Source organism: Nicotiana sylvestris, unplaced genomic scaffold (genome assembly GCF_000393655.2).
Source record: "Nicotiana sylvestris unplaced genomic scaffold, ASM39365v2 Un00013, whole genome shotgun sequence".
NCBI classification, from domain to species: Eukaryota; Viridiplantae; Streptophyta; class Magnoliopsida; order Solanales; family Solanaceae; genus Nicotiana; species Nicotiana sylvestris.
In genome coordinates this window covers 151,400-173,000 of record NW_027184349.1, presented here as the reverse complement: position 1 = coordinate 173,000, position 21,601 = coordinate 151,400, and the positions used below count along the sequence as shown (strand labels likewise).

The 21,601-nt window shown below is 37.5% G+C and overlaps 1 protein-coding gene across 1 annotated transcript; it reads left to right on the top strand.

Moving 5' to 3' along the window:
- Positions 1–6,092: 6,092 nt before the first annotated feature.
- LOC104228308 (NEDD8-activating enzyme E1 catalytic subunit) lies at positions 6,093–14,132 on the top strand. Its single transcript, XM_009780749.2, has 9 exons — positions 6,093–6,333; positions 6,439–6,602; positions 7,937–8,139; positions 10,538–10,770; positions 10,853–10,915; positions 11,020–11,076; positions 11,278–11,399; positions 11,931–12,048; positions 13,621–14,132. Exons 1-9 carry the CDS (start codon positions 6,235–6,237, stop codon positions 13,906–13,908), a joined length of 1,347 nt encoding a protein of 448 aa, XP_009779051.1. The 5' UTR covers positions 6,093–6,234; the 3' UTR covers positions 13,909–14,132.
- Positions 14,133–21,601: the final 7,469 nt, after the last annotated feature.

Genomic DNA, 21,601 nt, shown 5'->3' with positions numbered 1-21,601 from the left:
ATGATATATGGAGACTTTTTGTTCAAGTAACTCGATATGGGTGTACAATTTTTTTATGCACAACCAAATAACAAAGAGAGCCATAGACCTTAATCTAGAATTTAAATATATTATGAAAAAACTTTCATGCTCAACGTTATACTTTTAAAAGGAGTTGATGAAAAATATATAATATAAAATATAAGACTTTAATATTATGAATATGAAATTAAAGAGATGCAAGAATAATTTTTCCCAAAAGTAAAAAACATAAGATACTAACATTTTAAAATAAGAAAGAATTTTATATAAGGAATTTTTTTTATTGATTTTAAAGTCCTAAGCATTAGGACTTTTTACCTAGCTCAATAAGAAAATATTTAATAATTAAAATTTTAATTGATTTAAAATGCTAGATATTAGAAAAGTTAATTAAATTACAACTTTGTCTAATGTAAAACCTATTTTTAAAGGATAAAAAAGGCAAACGATATCGCTAAAGGCCTTCGTGATGAAAAATATATAATACAAAATATAAGACTTTAATATTATGAATATGAAATTAAAGAGATGCAAGAATAATTTTCCCTAAAAGTAAAAAACATAAGATATTAACACTTTAAATAAGAAAGAATTTATATAAGGAAAATAATTTATTGATTTTAAAGTCCTAAACATTAGGACTTTTTACCTAGCTCAAGAAGAAAACATTTAATAATCAAAATGTTAATTGATTTAAAATGCTAGAATTAGGAAAGTTAATTAAATTACAACTTTGTCTAATGTGAAACCTATTTTTAAAGAATAAAAAGGGCAAATAACATTTCGGTAATGACCTTCGTGCTTTTAATATAGTATAAATATTATATATTATTATTATTACTATTACTCCATTTCTATCTTTCTATATGACATATTATAAGGAGTCAACAATATTTTGTATGACATTTCAATTATTTTAACATATCTTAGTTTTTAAAAAAGGAACAAGTTAAAATAAGTTTTATAAATTTCTACTAATGAAAATATCTTTTTTTTAAGTATGTCCTTTGTTAGCGGAAACGTAAAAGAAAGAACACAAGATTTAACGTGGTTCGGATCAAAATAATCCTACGTCCACCAGAGAACAATTGCCCTTTTAATATTAACAAAGGAAGGGGAGATTTCCCAATTACACTTAAGAGAATTTCTCTCTTAACTCTCTACTCACTACAATGTATTGTATTATTTTGGGATGATTTCTACAAGTGAAGGAGTGCATCTATTTATAGAGGTAAAGACCTCCTCTTGATGTCATTGGTGACATCAAACTACCTCCTCTTGATGTCATGGGTGACATCAAAGGAGGAAGCTTCCTCCTAGCATCCACACCAACTCTTTCCACCAACTCTTCCAATTGGCATGCCATTGTTGACTAAACATAAACCAACATTTTCAGCATGCCATTGTTAACTAAACATAAACCAACATTTTCAATCTCCACCTTGGTTTGCGTTTCGAGCGTGTGAACAACTCTGGCCAAAACTTCTAAGCTTACTGGGCAACCCCGTTGTAAGAAACAAGAAGAATCAAACCATTGTTGAACATACCACCTCCACCTAGCAACTGTTCTCTTCGGAGTTGCATCAGTTGATGCACACCCCCGCCAAGTCCTTGCAGTGTGCAAACTTAGCGAGCGGGACTATCTTGGTCAACATGTCTGCAGCATTATCGTCTGTGATAACCTTCACGACCTTGATAGTTCCCTCATCAATAACATCTCGAATAAAATGAAATCTGACATCAATGTGTTTAGTGCGCTCATGAAATCTCTGATTTTTCATTAGATGAATAGCACTCTGACTATCACATCTAAGAGTTGATTCCAGCTGAACCAAACTCAATTCCGCTACTAAACTTTTCAACCAGATAGCTTCCTTTACCGCCTCCGCTGCTGCCATGTATTCTGCTTCTGTCGTAGACAAAGCGACAATCGACTGCAAAGTCGACTTCCAACTGACGGCACTGCCAACGAGGGTAAAGATGTATCCAGTTGTGGACCTTCTTCTGTCAAGATCTCCTGCATAGTCAGAATCCACATAACCGAGAATTGAAATACCTGTACCACTTTTTCGAAAGGTAAGACCAACACCAGAAGCTCCTTTGAGATATCTCAATATCCACTTGACAGCTTCCCAATGCCTCTTTCCTGGGTTGGACATGTATCTACTTACCACACTTACAGATTGAGCAATATCTGGACGTGTGCATACCATAGCATACATAATACTACCAACTGCACTGGCATAAGGAATCTTTGACATATGCTCCACCTCATCCTCGGACTGAGGCATTTGTGACTCTGAAAGTTTAAAATGAGGAGCTAATGGTGTACTTACAGGCTTGCACGTTTGCATATTGAATCTCTCGAGAACCCTTTCAATATACCTCTTCTGAGAAAGATGTACAACATCGTCTTCTCTTGAAATCTCCATACCAAGGATTTTCTTTGCAGCTCCTAAATCCTTCATGTCAAATTCCTTACTCAATAGTTTCTTCAAAGCATTTATCTCTGTAATGTTGTTAGCAGCAATAAGCATATCATCAACATACAACAGTAAATAAATCATTGAGTTACCAGACATCTTCTTGTGATACACACAACTATCAAATGCACTCCTTGAGAATTCATGTGTAGTCATGAATGCATCAAACCTCTTGTACCACTGTCTAGGGGATTGCTTCAAACCATACAAAGACTTCTTTAGTTGGCATACGTGATCTTCTTTTCCCTCAGCTAGGAAACCTTCAGGTTGATCCATATAGATTGTCTCTTCTAGATCACCGTGTAAGAAAGCAGTTTTGACATCAAGCTGTTGAAGCTCCAAGTCAAATTGTGCAACCAATGCTAGTAGCACGCGAATTGAGCTATGCTTCACGACCGGAGAGAAAATCTCATTGTAGTCAATTCCCTCCTTTTGGCTGAAACCTTTTGCAACCAATCTCGCCTTGAACCTAGCATCTTCCACTTCAGGAATTCCCTCTTTCTTTCGGTAGACCCACTTGCATCCAACTGTCCTCTTCCCCTTTTGTCTTTTCACTAAGACCCATGTCTGATTCTTGTGAAGAGACTCCATCTCTTCAGTCATGGCTAACCGCCATTGTGCGGCATCCTTGCAAGAAGTTGCTTCAATATACGAGGAGGGCTCCAGATCTTTAATCTCTTCTTGTGCAGCTACGAACGCATATGCAATCAAGTTTGCTTGATTTATAAGGCGTTCCGGTTCTCGTGTCTGCCTCTTCTCCCTCCCCTTCGCAATTGTGTATGGTTCATTGACAGCAAGTTCTTCAACGCCTACATCTTCTGACTCATCTTTAACCTGAGTCTCTTGATCCTTTTCCTTGGCAAGCTCCACCGGAAGCTCCACCTGCTCGTTGTTCTTGTTTCCTGAAAACTCCACGGAAACTTTACGGGGATCAAGTATAGAGGATTCATCGAAGGTGACATCTCTACTAACTATAAATTTGAGTAAAGACAAACACCAAAGTTTGTACCCTTTTACTCCATCCACATACCCTACGAATATGGCCTTCTTAGCCCTTGGTTCAAGCTTTCCTTCATTAACGTGATAATAAGCTGGACACCCAAATACTCGTAAGTATGAATAGTTAGAGGGTTCACCTGACCATACCTCATTCGGAGTCTTAAAGTCAATTGCCGATGCTGGAGATCGATTGACAATATGAGCAGCAGTGTGAACTGCTTCAGCCCAAAATACTTTGGACATTTTGGCTTGTAGGAGCATACAACGAGCCTTTTCAAGAAGAGTTCTGTTCATTCTCTCGGCAACTCCATTCTGCTGTGGGGTATGCCTGACAGTCCTATGTCTTGAGATCCCATGAACCTTGCAGAATTCATTAAACTCTTCATTGCAAAACTCCAAGCCATTGTCTGTGCGAAGATACTTGATTTTCCGCTCCATTTGATTTTCAACCAAAATCTTCCACTCTTTAAATGCTTCAAAAGCATCACTTTTTGCCTTCAAAAAATACACCCAAACCTTTCGTGAGAAATCATCAATAAAAATGAGAAGATACCTCTTTCCGCCCTTCGATGGAAGTTTAGAAGGACCCCATAAATCTGAATGGATGTAGTCTAGCACTCCTCTTGTCTTGTGTTTGCCAGTGCTGAAGCTGACCTTCTTCTGCTTCCCTAGAACGCAGTGCTCACAGAAGTCAAGCGTGCTGATCTTCTCACCTTCCAAAAGTTTACGATTGCTCAACATCTCCAGTCCACGTGCGCTCATATGACCCAGTCTCATGTGCCATAGTCTTGCCTTGTCATCATTAGATAACTGCACTGTAGATGCATTTGCAGAGCCAACAATGGTGCTTCCGGCCAATGTGTAAAGGCCGTTCTCCAGCTTGCCTTTCAGCATGACTAAAGAACCTTTAGTCACCTTCATAGTTCCTGCTTCGCTCATGTACCTGTAGCCTTGTTCATCCAGAGTACCCAAGGAGATCAAATTCTTCTTCAGATCAGGAACATGACGGACTTGTGTAATAGTCCTCACGATTCCATCATGGCAGCGAACCCGAACTGAGCCAATGCCAACTATTGCACAAGTTGCATTATTGCCCATTACTACGGTTCCTCCACTTTTCTCGTAGCTGCTAAACCAGTCTTTTCGGAACGTCATATGCAGAGTACAAGCAGAGTCTAACACCCATTTGTTTTCATAACTACTATTATTATTACACGATGTTGTTAGTACATAATCATTATCAAAATTATGTACCTGTTCAACTGTAGATGCACTCGCCTTTTCCTTGGACTTTGACATTGGGCAATCTCGTTCAAAGTGCCCCTTCTTGCCACAACCCCAACACTCTGTATTCTTCTTGTTCACACGAGACTTTGATCTGTGCTTTGATTTGGTCTTTCCCTGTTGGCTAGTCCGGCCTCTTACAAAGAGGCCACTTGCCTGGTCATCTCTATCTCCTTCAATGTGCCTCCGCACATCACTAGAGTTAAGTGCCTGCCGCACTTGCTCAAGCTTGATAGGCTCCTTGCTATACATCATTGAATTCTCAATATCACGATATCCTGAAGTCAATGAAAATAGCAAAGCACATGCAAGCGTCTCCTCCTCCCTTTTAATTCCTGCAATCTGTAAGTCCATGACAAGTTTATTAAACGCATCTAAATGATCTTGTAACGAAGTACCTGACCCCATCTTAAATGTGTGAAGACGCCGTTGTAACAACATTCTTGTTGTCACTGATCGGTCTTGGTATAGCCCTTCTAGCTTTTCCCACAACTGTTTGGCCGTCTCTTCGGTACCCGTACTCACTTCACAAAGCACGTTAGGTGCAAGGGATAGTTGGATTGCACTCAATGCATCCCCTTCAATCTTCTCCTTGTCGGGAGCTGATATATCCGTAGGATACTTTCCGTCAATAGCATGGATTGAACCTTCCCTCCGCAGTAACGCCATCATCTGGATCTTCCAGATATTGAAGTTGTTGCGTCCATTGAATCTATCAATTTCAAACTTCATGGAACTCATATTTGCTTGTTCTTTCTCCTTGGATCGTTAAAGAATCCTGTCGCTCTGATACCAATTGTTAGCGGAAACGTAAAAGAAAGAACACAAGATTTAACGTGGTTCGGATCAAAATAATCCTACGTCCACCAGAGAACAATTGCCCTTTTAATATTAACAAAGGAAGGGGAGATTTCCCAATTACACTTAAGAGAATTTCTCTCTTTAACTCTCTACTCACTACAATGTATTGTATTATTTTGGGATGATTTCTACAAGTGAAGGAGTGCATCTATTTATAGAGGTAAAGACCTCCTCTTGATGTCATTGATGACATCAAACTACCTCTTCTTGATGTCATGAGTGACATCAAAGGAGGAAGTTTCCTCCTAGCATCCACACCAACTCTTTCCACCAACTCTTCCAATTGGCATGCCATTGTTGACTAAACATAAACCAACATTTTCAGCATGCCATAGTTAACTAAACATAAACCAACATTTTCATCCTTTTTATGGTTTAAGCCTCATATTTCTAATTTTTTGCATAAGTTGAACGAACCTCTATTTTTTTGTTTTGTTTAGGAAATACAACAAATTTCTTCCTATATTTTTTGTCGACAAGTGCATCATCTGCTTGGAATAAGGGGGAAGTGCGAGCATAAACAGCTGCGTAAAGTGGAAGCTAGTAGGTCCAACATAAACGTGAACTTCTCCCTTTCGCTGCCCCAATGGCGGATTCGACATCACAAAGCAGATCAAGGGACCTCGACAAGCTCCTTCTCCGCCCCGGAAATCTCGTTGGGCCGACCTTCGAGGCCGGTACGGAGGTAAAATCCCCCCATCCAAAACCCTACTCCTTTTTATTTTTTTAAGACGATCATGTTGCAGCTAATCTACGAATATAATTCTGATTGCTTGTATTCTTTTAACAGTTGAGAGATGATTTAAAGGAGTATGTAAGAGTGTTAGTGATAGGTGCTGGTGGATTAGGTTGCGAATTGCTTAAGGATTTGGCTTTCTCAGGATTTCGTAACCTCGAGGTCATTGATATGGACCGAATTGAAGTTACCAATCTTAATCGCCAGTTTCTCTTCAGGTGCCGTAATATTTTTCGTTTTTAAACTATGCAATTCGACATTTTTGTTGAATTTGAAATGTGTGTATTATTGAAGTGGTTTGTATTGACTGATTTTTGGTCTCATGTTTTTTCCTGATAGCAATTTCCTTTTCCTATGCAAGTATAGCTAAAAAAAGTACATTGTGAAAGCAAAAGAAACAAAGGCGATACAAACTAGTTGGAATTATAAGTATGAGATTTTTGAAACAATCTAGTTTTAGATAATCTGTAGTTTACTTTAAAGAACACATTATGTAGTAGCCCAAGGGCTTAGTTCAAGTGGCAAAGGTTGAGGGACTTGTGACTTAGATCACAAGTTTTTATTTTTATTTTCTAATAACCGTGGTGTCCGAGCTTGTGCGCAACTTGATTAAATCCACGGGATACTTGCTACCTTCCACTAGCAACAGATATCAGATAACTCTATCCACCGAGGCTTGGACAGATGAGAAGAAATCACCTAGTGTTTTTGTATCTGCTGGGATTTGAACTTGAGACCTCAAATTCTCAACCCATTTCATTGATTACTAGGCCGCACCCTTGGGTGCATTAGTTCAGGTGGCGGAGGTTGAAGGACTTGTGACTTAGAGTGACTTAGATCACAAGTTCTAGCCCTGCACCATGAGATTACATCTATGAAGTAGATATCCTACCTGACGAACATAAAGTATCCTCCACTGAACTACCCCTCAAAGTAAGTTTGGAATTTAATATAAAAGAGTAGAGGGGCAAGCCCATTATCCCCAAGTTTTGAAAGCTGCGGTTGGTCCTCAGAGTTGACCCAGACGAATTTCTAAGTCTTTATAGAATAGAGGAATACATTGTAAAGTAGTGTAATAAAGTTACCAATCTCAATTGCTAACTTTTATTCAGGTGCGGAGTATATTTTGAGTTGCATCATTTTCTGAATTTATGCAATTCAAACTTATGGTTAAATTCTTGTTGTGTACATTGTTTGAAATTGTAATTTTTAGTCACTTCTTCAAAAAGGCACTTTAGGGTTACAAAACCCAAGATGAAGTGAATGGTGTGGGATGGTGCACAGAGCATTTTCATTCGTGTAGCTGTTATTTTCGAGGAGGATAATGTCCTTCTCCCTGTTTATGAAAGGAGGGTTTATCCTTCTTCCATTTTGTAGTTTCTAATGTATGGTTATAGCTATGTACAAGTATATGATCCTTGAGTCTACTTTCACTTTGGATTTAGGGTATAGATGTATCCCCTTAGCGTTTTGCTTGCAGGAACAATTTCTTTTAGAAATTTTAGCAACAATATGTTTATTAGTATTTCTTCTTATAGTTCTTCCTATGTAGACTTGAAGATGTAGGGAAACCAAAGGCAGAAGTTGCTGCTAAAAAAGTGATGGAGAGAGTCAATGGTGTAGATATCAAGCCACATTTCTGTCGGATTGAGGACAAACCAATAAGCTTCTACAGTGATTTCCAAATTATTGTTCTTGGTCTTGATTCTGTCGAAGCTCGAAGCTATATAAATTCTGTAGCTTGCGGCTTTCTAGGTTTGTCTTTTCTACTTATGCTTTTCAAACAAGTTGCATGGGCTGTTCAAATTATTTTCTGAGTAGTTTACTTGAATGCTTCCGCGTTGTGCCCATTCTTTTTTTAATTACTTAGGAGAACAAAAGTTTCTGATTGAGTAGTAGGGTACTAGTTTTTTTCTGTTTGATTGTCCAACCACTCATCCCCTCTTCCGTCATCTTGTTGCTGATCTTGAAACAATGTCTGGGTGAATGGGAAGGTTGTAAGTGATACTTCTTTGTAAAATGCAAAACCACCTTTTTTCTTTCTTTGATGAATAAAATGGAGAGCCATTCTTTTTACCGTGGAACATCAGATCCTTAGGCTTCTAGCTAGACGTGTTCTAGATGAATCAAGATTGGGCCCAGATCAACAATGAGACAAATATAAATCCATTTCTATTTTCCTGTTACCATTTATGGCACATGCTTCCTTTGTTTAACTACTTGGCTGCTTTATCTTATCTCTATTGTTCCTTGAGCGGAGGGTCTATCGGAAACGGCCTCTCTATCTTTATAAGGTAGGGGTTAGGTCTGCGTATACACTACCCTCCCTAGACCCCATTTATGGGATTACACTGGCTTTGTTGGTGTTGTTGCATGTATGACACATACTTATTGAAACCAGTTTCTATAACTTCTATAAGAGGCCAAAATTGAAGTAAGAAAAGGAGATAAATGCAAAGTAACAGATATTAGATTCTAGTCTGAAGATAGAGTAGTTTGACTTGGATATTTGTCCAAGCATCAAGATGTAAAAATGAAATATATGAGATCCCACATGCTTGGATTTGCACAAATCTTCCATCATATGTTGCTCATATTTGTATATCTGTATCATCAACTAGACATATAAGAGTGTTCAACTTTGAAGATAACGTGCAAATACTGAAATAAATAACATACTAAACAGTTTTCAATGGAAAAAACCAAGTGTACATACATGAGAGAAAAAAATATGCATCATTTAATGTTCTTCTTTGGCTTACCCCAACTTGTTTGGGACTGAGGTGTAGTTGTATTTAATGTTCTTCTTTCACGGTTGTTTCTTATTTACTCTTTTGTTGTTTGCATTTGACTTACACTGACTAAAGAGCAAATGGGGACTATTACTTTTACTTATACAGTGAGAGTACTGATGTGATATACTTAGTTTTATCAAATAATCCTTGGGGAAGGGGGACCTTTATCAAAACCCTCAAATGAAAGTGAGATGATATTTTAGTCCTGAAAACCTTAATGTGGTTAAACTAAGGGGCTGTTATATTAGGATTTTATCGTTTATAACGTGTCCGGATTTTGCGAATTGCTTCTCGTTGTTTATGTGTGTATGTATTAGATAACTGACAGCTAACTAACAGATATGAACCTCATTACTGATGACCTAACATAATTAAATAAACTAAAAGGAGCCTTAGCATTAGAAAAGAACTAGTATATAATCTTTTCCACATCACTACTAATCAATCTCTCGTGTAAGTGTTTGATTAATTAAATTTTGTACAAAATATGACCAATAAAAAATTTGCATAAAACACGAGAAGTAATCTGATCATAAGGAGGAGAAAAGTGATATTATGATGTTATGATTAAATCGGTGCAACTAAAATATGGAACTGCAACCTATCTCGACTCCTATGCGGTTTGGATTGGCCCTTCCCATTTGCGTAACTGGCCTGTGACTGTCCAAGAGTGGTCTTTAGTCTCAGGGCCAGATTGGCCCATACCAACCTGTGACCCCTCCAAAACCCAAGACGTCTAGCCCCAAAGATAAACAGGAATATCATTGACATCAAGGTTCCCTTGTTATAAGTTGAAGACCATTAACTGTTACACCAACCAATTTGTTAGTCAAACTGCTCCTATTTTTAATACACATTTTAATTTTGTGGTACAAAATTGATTCACAAATTCAATGATGATATTAAAATTGACAATCTTATAGAACTATGGATGTATTTGAACTTCTGAGTGCTATCAGTTTATTTGATTTTGAAATATAACTTTGAAATTCTCTTCCAATTTTGGGGAGATGCAAACTGAGAGGGAATGGATTTTTTTTTTCCAATTTACTCCACTTTTGCAAGCTTGAACCAGCCCTTCTTGGAGCAGCCCTTTTATTCTATAGGAAAACCAAATTGATTAAACAGACATGAATTAAGAAGATACCAAAGTAAGGAGGGAGTGATGGATCTGATTGAATAAATTTTAAATAAAGATTTTCAACTAACTAGGCATTTTCAGAAGCCAAAGAGTGGGTTGAAGCTCCTTCAGACCATGGGGAAATGTGTCTCATGCTCCTGGCTAGTTTTCATACTTAGCGGAAGGAGGTCGGTGAAAGTGCACTAGATTTAGCTCATCCATCTGACATTATGTGTAGAGTACGATTCTGATGATAACCCACGAGAAGAGACAATTAAGCCTATGGTTGATGGTGGGACTGAAGGATTCAAGGGCCACGCAAGGATTATAATGCCAGGTGTTACCCCCTGCTTTGAGTGTACAATATGGCTCTTTCCTCCACAAGTGAAGTTTCCATTATGTACTCTTGCTGAAACTCCAAGAACTGCTGCTCACTGCATTGAGTATGCACATCTAATCAAATGGGATGAGGTAAGTATTGAACTTCCCAGCCCTTGGTTTTCCATGCTTCTAGACCAACTGCACTGTTTTTCACCCCAGAAGTTTTATGCAGGTTCATAGTGGCAAAACATTTGATCCAGATGATCCTGAACACATGCAATGGGTGTATTCAGAGGTTGATTTATGCTCTTTGCTTTCTCCATTCTTAGTACTTGGACGTATGCTACATTTCTCATGTTTCCTTTCTCAATCCTCGACTTCTCTGATCATGTGCTGTAGGCTGTTAAGAGAGCAGAGCTCTTTGGAATTCCGGGAGTTACCTATTCTTTGACCCAGGTATGCTCATGGTATGGAAGTTTCAGCCTTCTGTAGACAACTAGACATCCTCCTATAGATATGGCCAAACTTAAAGTACTTATTTCATTATGCATTGAGGTGAGAACCTATTCTACTCCAGCCATATTAGGCTGGTATAGTGGTTTTGTGCAGTCATGTGTTCTCACTTCATATTGAATAATCTTTCATTATTGCTTACAGGGTGTTGTTAAAAATATCATTCCTGCTATAGCATCCACCAATGCTATAATTTCTGCTGCCTGTGCTTTGGAGACCTTAAAGCTTGTCTCCGGATGCAGCAAAACTCTATCAAATTACTTGACGTAAGTCTGTTTAAATCCTAATTTACTTAGCTCCGCCACTGTTGCAGGTTGTGTCTTATGAATCAATTGTCTTATCGTCAGCATTTGCACTTTAATTTGATAACATCTTGAAGGTTAATCTTTCCTTATGGCTTCTTCAAAAGAAATGCAGTTATGTACTTGTGATTCATTTGAAATTAAGAACTAAGTTATCCTGAAGCAGTAGAAGTCTAGTTTCCTTTCTTCTCTGTTAATGTCTTGTATCTTGCTTTCTGTTTGATAAATGAGTTCTTTACTTTGTTTATGCCTGTAACATTATGTTAGGATTTTTTACCCTAATTTGTGTTCCATGGTTCTCCCCTTGCAACAGCTCATCTGCGTTCCTCCTCCTCCTCCTCTTCTTCTTCTTCTTCTCTCACTCTCTCTCTCTCTCTCTCTCTCTCTCACTCTCTCTCTCTCTCTCTCGCATTATCATTACTCACGAATTGAATTTCCCTTTAAAACATTTGGCCAAGCTCTGTTGACTTATGCGGAATTCTGTACCTGTTGAAGGTACAATGGAGTTGAAGGTCTGCACACCAAAGTGACCGAGTTTGTGAGGGACAAAGAGTGTCTTGTTTGTGGTCCTGGCGTTCTCATTGAGCTGGAAGCTTCAGTTACTTTGAAAAAGGTTCTTGTTCTTTTTATTTCTCAGCTCTTTAAGATTACTAATCATTCACAAGATTGTTCAGTAAAACACTAAGAAACCTCCTCAGTAACTTTTTGATATATCGTTTCTCAAAAGCAGCTAAATAGAGTGCTTCCTAATCTACATTCAGAAAAAATAAACCAGCTGAATTGGGGAAGAACGTCCCAGTATTGAACTTGTCAACTTATCGTGCATGTTTCAACGTGTCCTTGATATGACTGTTCTTTTGAGGCTTGAGAATAGAAGTCAGCTGAAATACTGGAGTTAGTAGTATAAAAAAAGAGAACAGAATTCGGCTGAAATACTGGATTTAGTATGTTGGCCACCTAACTATATTAGGTCACTCCTGATAATGATCATGAGTGGTGTTACTGCTGTCTCTACAGGCAAAGGAGTGTCAAGACCAGATAAGATTCATGAAGCGGAGTAGTAGGAACTAGGAACAAGCAAGAAATCCTAAGGTCCCTAGAACCTGTTGAAAGAAAAGGGAAGAACTTGTCATGAAAGTTTGAAAATGTCTGAAAGCCAATGTATACAGCCTCAAAGACAGAAAATTGGTAATCCTAATTATGAAAATATTTCGTGTCTTAACCACCCAATATAATATTATTAAATCCATCTAAAGAAGGATAATTGTAAAAGGAAAATAAAGCAGAAAATGGAACTTATGAGATAACTTGGCAACTGCAGCAATTACATTAAACAATAATCTAAGTATGGCACCCTCAAAACAAGAATCTCTCGTACAGCAGATAAGTTGAAGTTCCATTTTTTTGAGAATGTTAACAGTTGTATTAAAAACACAGCACAAAGGCTGTGCTGGGAAGTGGTAACCATTTACAGATTCCAGATAGTAATCAAAAAACCTATCTTTGCTCCTTACAAGGATTCTATGATGTCTAAAATGGATTCTTCATCATTTACATAGTTTTCTTTATACCAAAAATGAAAAAGCAGAATACAATTCGTTGGAAGTTCCATTTAGATGCTTCAATGTTCTTTGTGCTGTTCATAGCCAATGTTCATAGTAACTTCCTGGTATGGATTGCTTGTAGTAAAAGTTGGAATGATCACATAGGACCTTATCATACTCTTGGTTGGATAAAAGCTTTAATTAAACCCTCTTTGGAACAATTGGATAAGCATAAGAGAGGAGAGACCTTTTTTTTTGGGGTGGGTGGGGGGTGGGGGGTGGGTGTTAATATTTATGTTTCTGTCGGAGTTCATTACTCCCACTGATTTGCCCTTTATGATGTCTGGAAGATCTGTGACTGCAGCATCTCATTCACATAGTTTCTCTGTGTTGAAAGCTGGAAATTGCTAAAGAACTTTCGGAATTACTCTCTCTGATACATTGAGTTATCTGCCATAAAAATCTCATGGGAAGATACCTATATTGAAGACCATATAATTTGATGCGCTAACTTCCTGTCAATTTCGCCTTATTGTTTGAGCATGTTAGATATTCCACCACGACAAAAGGGTAATAAATGGATTGGTTGGTGATACAAGTAATAATGTTTGAGCTTTCGTCTCCTTTCTGGTGTTGTGCAGTTCATTGGTCTGCTAGAAGATCACCCTAAGCTACTATTAACTAGAGTAAGTGTGACGTATCGAGGGAAGAATCTGTACATGCAAGCACCTCCAGTACTGGAAGAGATGACTCGATCGAATTTGGATTTACCATTGTTTGAGCTTATGAGCAAATCTCCAAGGGACATTGTTCATGTTACTGGTGCAGCCGGAAAAGGAGATACAAAGCAATCATGTTCCAGGAAATTACGTGTTGTTTTCAAGGGAATTGATGGAGTTACAGATATGGACATGGCTGGTGGGGCTTAATTTTCAGTTATCCATTAGCCTTTTACTTGTTCCTGGTAAGCCTACTTTTAGGAGCATAGCTTCTTTTCTCCTCTAATTTTTCTCTAGTTCAATGCATGAGCAAAATGCAGTAACTGACGAGGTTGATAGGGAATACCTCCATTTTTGTAACTCTTTCTTATCATGTGGACGTAAAACTTGGTGAAGTATCACCAACATGTGAAATGAAATGAGAGAGTTCTACACTTCGTAATCTTTACTTGAAATTTGTCAAAATACTTGAAGGTCAGATCAATCTGATAGTAATTTTCTTCATTCCTTCTCAAAATTATCTGCTATAGACGCAAACATGTATAGGAAACTATGTAGGTAAAGAAATCACAAGTTGAATGGAGAAAACTTTGCTGCTATTGCAGTACTTGATGCTGGTTAACTGTTTAATCCTAAAGCCGTGATTATCTTAGTACAACTTTTATATGCTGGGTGGGTGGTCTATAGATTGATGAGGCACAGGCACGTTCTCTATGCTTGTTAATTGGTCGTTTTTTCGTTTCATTTCTACGTTTGGGTATATAGCGTAAATATCCTCCTTTATACATATAGTCGAAAGACTGAGTTGAGCTGCAGACCCTCTTTGTACATACTTTTGACAGCCTCAGCTAAGGCTGTATTGTGGTCCGGGCCCGGGCCAAACAGGCATGTGCTTTGTGGGCCGGGCTTTGGTGGTCCCGGGCCAAGCGGGCCAAATGAGTGGAACCGGCCCACTGCGGTCCTAAGCCCACATGGTCCTGGGCTAAATGGGCCGGACCTGCGGGCCTTTTCGTTCTGGGCTATTTTTTTTAAATCTAAGGCAATTTCTTGTAAACTATATATGTATATACTAATATAAATTGCTTATCTATAGCTATATAAATATATATAGTATGTATATATAATTATATATTATATATGTATGTGTATATATATATATATATATATATATATATATATATATATCTAATACATATAAACTATATATATAGTTCAAATTAAAGTTTACATTTAATACTCGGTATCAAAGCTGCAAATTAAAGTTTACATTTGTAGATATAGTATATATAATATATATAAGCAATATATATAGTTCAAATTAAAGCTTACATTTAATACTCGGTATCAAAGCTGCGAAATTAAAGTTTACATTTAATACTTCAAATTAAAGTTCAATACATTCAACATAATACTTCAAATTAATCTAACAAACTAGAATATTTAGCATAATACGTCTAATAATTTTAAAAGAACACAAATTATCTCAAATCAACTTAAAATCTTAAATACGAATGTCTGGAGAACGCGCAAGACAACTCTTTATATGCCTTCTTAAAGAGTCTGTGCCCTCCTTTCGACGACGAGTGTAGACTCGACCACAGTTCTTGCACTTTATTATGTAAACTTCTTCATTTTCTTCTACCACATTAAAGTGTTCCAAAACAAATGGGTGCAATCTAGAATCACCGGACATGATTTAACTTGAATTAAGAAATGTGAGATGAGTGAAGACTTGAAGATTTGAATACTTCAGTTTGAGTTTGAGAAATGAGAGAGATTGATGAATTTGTGAGTAAAAATGAAAGAATGAGGGGTATTTATAGTTGATAATAGGGAAAAAGTGTAATTATAAAAAGTTTGGGGTTAAAACAAAGTTTGGGAGCCAAATGGCTATTTTTGAAAGTGCCAAACGGCTAAAGGTGCAGTCCAACGGCTACATTTTAAATATTTGACCGTTGTCCCTTTTTAATTTTTTTTTTAAAATTAGCCGTTGGGCCTGTTTGGCCCGGTTGAACCGGCCCAGGAACGGTCACGCTATGGTAAGGACCGGCCCGCTATGGGCTTTTGCATCATTAGAGACCGGCTCGTTTGACACGCGGTCCCGGGCTGGGCCCGGCCCATAATACACCCTTAGCCTCAGCTTTAAAAAATAATACTCCGTACTAGTAATGATGATCATGAGCTGCTCCGACTCCTATCTTATCGATTCATAGAAGTGATAAATGAGTTGTCATAAAAAGGGGGAGGACCAAGCTGTTGACCTTGGACAGGTATAATTGGACGTTAATGAAATATAGCAGTCGCAGATGCAGAGAATGGGCGTTTTTTCAATCTTGGTAGAAATATTGCCAAGTAGTACTTTATCCACCACTCAACTAACTTATCCAAAATTCAAGTCCGATACGTCCTCTCCTCCCCCCTCCCCCCCCAGCTCGAAAAGGAAGGAGACATTTGGAAGGGTTGTGGTGATCAATGTTTTAAAAAGGTGGGGCGTCAGGCGAGACATTTTACCTCTGACGAGGCGAGGCGTAAGCCTTGAGACATGGGGCGTAAGTCCCACATATCTTTAAATTTTACTAATTTCAAAAATTTTAAAATAATATAAAATAAAAATAATTATAAAAATTACATTAAAATCACAAAATTATAACAAATAATCTATTTAAAATATTCATAGATTATAATTCAACTATGAATAATACAAAAAGTATGACATATATCATAATATGCAAAGTAGCTGCAACATCGCTACAACTCAAACATCAAAAGTGCATATTCGATGCGAAATCTTATATGTATCTCTTAAGGAGTAATGAATCTTGAAAGAATTTCGATATTATAATTTGATTTTTTTTAAAATACTCCTTTTATTTAATATGCTTTCTATTTAAAAGAGAATTTATATAAAATATTATTCAAAATTTAAATATGATTCTCTAGCATCATTTATTTTTAAGTTTCAACAAGTTAATAAAGTGACACATAATTCACCATACTATCATGATAACTAATTATTTGTAAATAGTTACTAGCTACTACTGAGCTATTAAATTAATAAGTATTGTATTTCGTAAACATGAAAAATAATATTTAGGAAAATAATTATAAAAAAGTTATGGATTAATATAATAAAGACATAACAAAAGTGAATAAATAAATACTTTTAAATGAATGCTTTATTTAAAATTTACTATCATAACAATCTTAGTGGATAACGTGCAATAAATTTTATTTTAATTATGACATGCAATACTCTCAAATTAATGATTTATGATTAAAAAAAGTAACTTTGAATAGACGATTTATCAAGAAAATTTGAGGATTTACAAGGTTAGTTAGACACAATTGCATAAAGTTCTATTAGGCGAGCCCAATACGTAAGGCGTTGGGCGTGTCGGGGGCGTAAGCCCCGACGGCCGAGGCGTAAGTCTCACGAAACTAAGCCCCACACATAAGCTCAAGGGCGTTTTACGAGTGCCCTAATTTTGCTTTTTTAAAACAGAGGTGGTGATAAGTATGTGATCTTGCAATTGTCTCCAGTCAAACATTCTAATCCGACAAATCTGAAAAAGAAATTGATCTAAAAATGGATTTCGAGATCTGTTCTACTTTAATGTTTCTTTCTTGCAATGTTACTTGTCATAAAGACAAAACATGGTTTCGCAGATACAGCAGACAGTGATACTAAAACCTCTCAGAACCATAAGCTTCTTGCTCCCACAAAAGGGTGGGGTCCTTATTGCTCTTTAGCCAGCGAATCTTGTGGTATGGAGGTCACACACACTCATAATTCACTAGTTTTTTTGTTGTATACATAACTATATGACGAACCTTAAAGAAACGAGTTATCTGTCACATTATTGAAAATCATAAAGAAGATTCAGACAGACAGAATTAATTTGTTAAAATTAAGATTAAGATATACATATAGTTCAACTTTACCGTTTGCAATCCATAGGTAAGTGGAAGATCAGCTTCCACTCCACTAAGGACCCTGCTTTCCAAGGTTTTTGAGCGCTCGAGGAGGTGCATTTATTACCAATGTAGTGGGCAATTTTCAGCTCATGACTAGCTTTTAGGATTGCGTCAGGCAGGGGCTAAGCCACACTTTGCTTGGGTGGTCAATTGACTGTCCTTTGTCGGAAAATTGCATTGCGTATTGTATTGGAAAAAAATTGAATTTACATTGTAGGTGACGTAGCATGACACGTGGACTTGTCAAATGGTCAAAACATAATAAATAGCCAAGAGGCACGAGTGACAACAAATAAGGGAAAAAGAAAGCAACATTGGTGCAGACCGTTACTAAAATAGGTACAAGTCTCGTACCTATCCAAGTCATCTAAAGACCGAAAATCGGAAGAAGTTGAAGATACGAATCTGATGACGTAAAAGAGTTTAAATATAGCATTAAATATCAAATACGTTAGAATATTTGTTTTAAAAAGAAATGATTGTGTAACGTTTCTTTTAATGTCATTTATTGCTCATAATTGCCTCATTAAGACAAAGGCATTACTTCTTCTCCTAGGATTAGCTATAAAAGGAGAAGAACTCACCATCTGTAAGGATACGAAATATTATTGGGATCTTACTGAAATACAAAACTATTTACTGCTTTACCATCATTCTCAAAAGTATTTTGTTTTCGTCTCCTGATTATCAGTAACCCGAATTTCTTTTTAGCCTTGACCAAAGACTCAGATTTTTGGTTAAACAAATTGGTTCCGTTACCGGGAATCTGATAATCTTTTCTTTTAAGCTATATCTTGTCCATTGTCGTCACCATGTCAAACAACAACACCGACAATAACAGTAATAACACATTGGGAAACCATGAAAATCAAATCCATCAAAATCAAGGTGACGTGGTTCCCTCCCCTCCAGATTCACCACGTCAATCTCGTGAAGGCACTCCTGTTACTGAATCCCGTGCTGATCAACAAGAACAATCTGAACACTTTGAAGGAGTTACAACTGAAGCTTTACAAAAGCTAATTGATGCACAGGTCGGCAAAGCTCTTCAGGCACTTGTTAGTCGATTGCCTGCTGCACCACCCACACCAACTCCTAATAATAATACATTGGAGAATCCCCGTTCTGGTCTTGATAATTCTGGAAACGGAGCAACCCCCAGTGAACCACAGGAAGGGGGACCAGGTAATTCAAATAATTCATATTTGCAAAATTTAGTACTAACCTTGCAGAAACAGATTAAGGAACAAAATGAGCGTATTGAGCAAATCCCTGGAGTTCCGCCTGTAATAAAAGGAGTAGACATGGACAAATACTCACAACAACCATGGAAGCCAAGTGCTGCTCCCTTTCCAATTCCGAAAAAGTCCAAAATGCCTGACATCCCGAAATATGATGGTACTACAGACCCACGTGACCACGTGACTGCATTTACAACAGGCGTGAGAGGCAACGACTTGACCAAACAAGAAATTGAATCAGTACTGGTCAAGAAATTTGGAGAAACACTCACCAAGGGTGCATTAACCTGATATTCTCTTTTATCTGAAAATTCTATTAATTCTTTTGCTGAGCTTGCAGATTCTTTTATTAAAGCACATTCGGGAGCACAAAAGGTTGAGAAAAGAATGGAAGATATTTTCAAAATCAAACAAGGGGATTCAGAGTTGCTTAGAAATTTTGTTGATAGATTCCAGCGTGAAAGAATGACTCTACCTCGTGTGCCTGACAACTGGGCTGCAATAGCCTTTGCAAGTAATTTAAATGACAAAAGTTCTGAAGTCACGAGACGACTCAAAGAAAGCCTTCGAGAATTTCCTGCAACCACGTGGAATGATGTTTACAACAGGTATTGTACGAAGCTACGAATTGAAGAAGATACCGTACCTAAGTTTCATCATGAAGAAAGGGGTGGTCCCCGAAGATCAGAAACCGAAAAAAGATCAGGTAAAAACAGGTACGATCCATATATGGGACCTGCAGGAAAAGACCCACGGTCGAAACAAGATAGCCAGCAATATGATCAAAAATCGAGGAACAGGGACTCTGGTTCTTCTTCAAAGTTCAGGAATGATCGCAACAGACAAGAATCACGAGATGATGACAGAAGTTTAAAGGCACGATTCGGCGGATATAATTTTAATGTCTCTACCTACGAGCTCGTAGCTATTTTAAGAAGCATGGGAGATAAGGTACGGTGGCCAAAAGAGATGCGGTCAAATCCAAATAGACGCAATCCAGATCATTGGTGCGAATTTCACAATGATCACGAGCACAAAACTTCAGAATGTAGATTCTTGCAGAGTGAAGTGGATCATCTATTGAAGCAAGGGTACCTCACTGAGTTATTTAGCGAGAAAGGAAAACAAGCTTATATGAAAAACATGCAAGAGCCACCACAACCTCCTTCACCCAAAAGGACAGTGAATGTGATAAGTGGGGGAGAAGATATTCACGACATAACCTACACAACCTCCAACAAGGTTTCTAAGGTAACAATTACACACGGGAAACGGGTGCGGCAGGTCCTAGAAAATGAAAGTATTTTGTTCGATGACGCAGATACCAAAGGAGTGACAACTCCACATAATGACGCACTGGTAATATCTTTACTTGTACATGATACTAATGTAAAACGAGTTTTGATTGGTCCAGGAAGTTCTGTAAATATTATACTACTAAGGGTATTATGTGAAATGCAAGCTGAAGACAAAATGATACCCAAGGTGCACACCTTGTCAGGCTTCGACAATTCAAGTGTGGTAACAAAAGGAGAGGTAATTCTAACAACTTTTGCTACGGGTGTTGTTAAAGAAACTAAATTTCAGGTAGTTGATATGGAAATGGCCTACAATATGATCATGGGGAGACCATGGATACACGATATGGATGCTGTCCCATCAACTCTACATCAAGTTATTAAATTCCCATCACCATGGGGAATTTGCCAAATTCGTGGGGATCAGCAGATGGCTAGAAGTGTCAACGCTGTAACAAGTACGAGCACCGTAAATAAAGAAAAATAGCAATTACAGGAAACAGTTGAAGGTAAAAAAGATCAAACTTCAGCTGAACAAGAAAAGACAGATTTGGACTCAAGGCCTGACATAATTCAGGAACCTGAAGAAAATGAAAGCATCAAAACGAGAATTGAAGAGCTCGAGGCAGTGATATTATTTGAGCAATGGCCTGAACGGAAGGTATGATAATCATGCGAGGTATGATAATCGAATTTTTAAAAGCTAACTTAGACTGCTTTGCTTGGTCCCACACTGATATGACAGGGATACCACCGGATGTGATGACTCACAAACTCAATGAGGACCCTTCTTTCACACCAATAAAGCAAAAGAAAAGAAAGCAAGGTGCTTTCAAGAACCAGGTGATTCAGGATGAGGTCCAAAAATTATTAAAAATCGGATCGATCCGTGAGGTAAAGTATCCTAATTGGCTAGCTAACACGGTGGTCGTACCCAAGAAAAATGGTAAGTGGCGCGTTTGTGTGGATTATACCGATCTAAACAAAGCCTGTCCAAAAGATTCCTTTCCTTTACCGCATATAGACCAACTAATTGATGCAACCGCAGGTCATGAACTTTTAAGTTTTTTAGATGCATACTCGGGATATAATCAAATTAAAATGGATCCTGGTGATGAAGAAAAAACTTCTTTCATCACAGACAAGGGGACTTACTGTTATAAAGTAATGCCCTTTGGTCTCAAAAATGCTGGGGCAACCTATCAAAGGTTGGTCACCAAAATGTTCCAAGAACATTTAGGGAAAACAATAGAGGTATATATAGACGATATGCTCGTCAAAACCCAGCGATCTCATGATCATATTTCTCATCTATCTGTTACATTTGAAATTTTGCGAAAATTTAATATGAAACTCAACCCAGAAAAATGTGCATTTGGAGTTGCATCA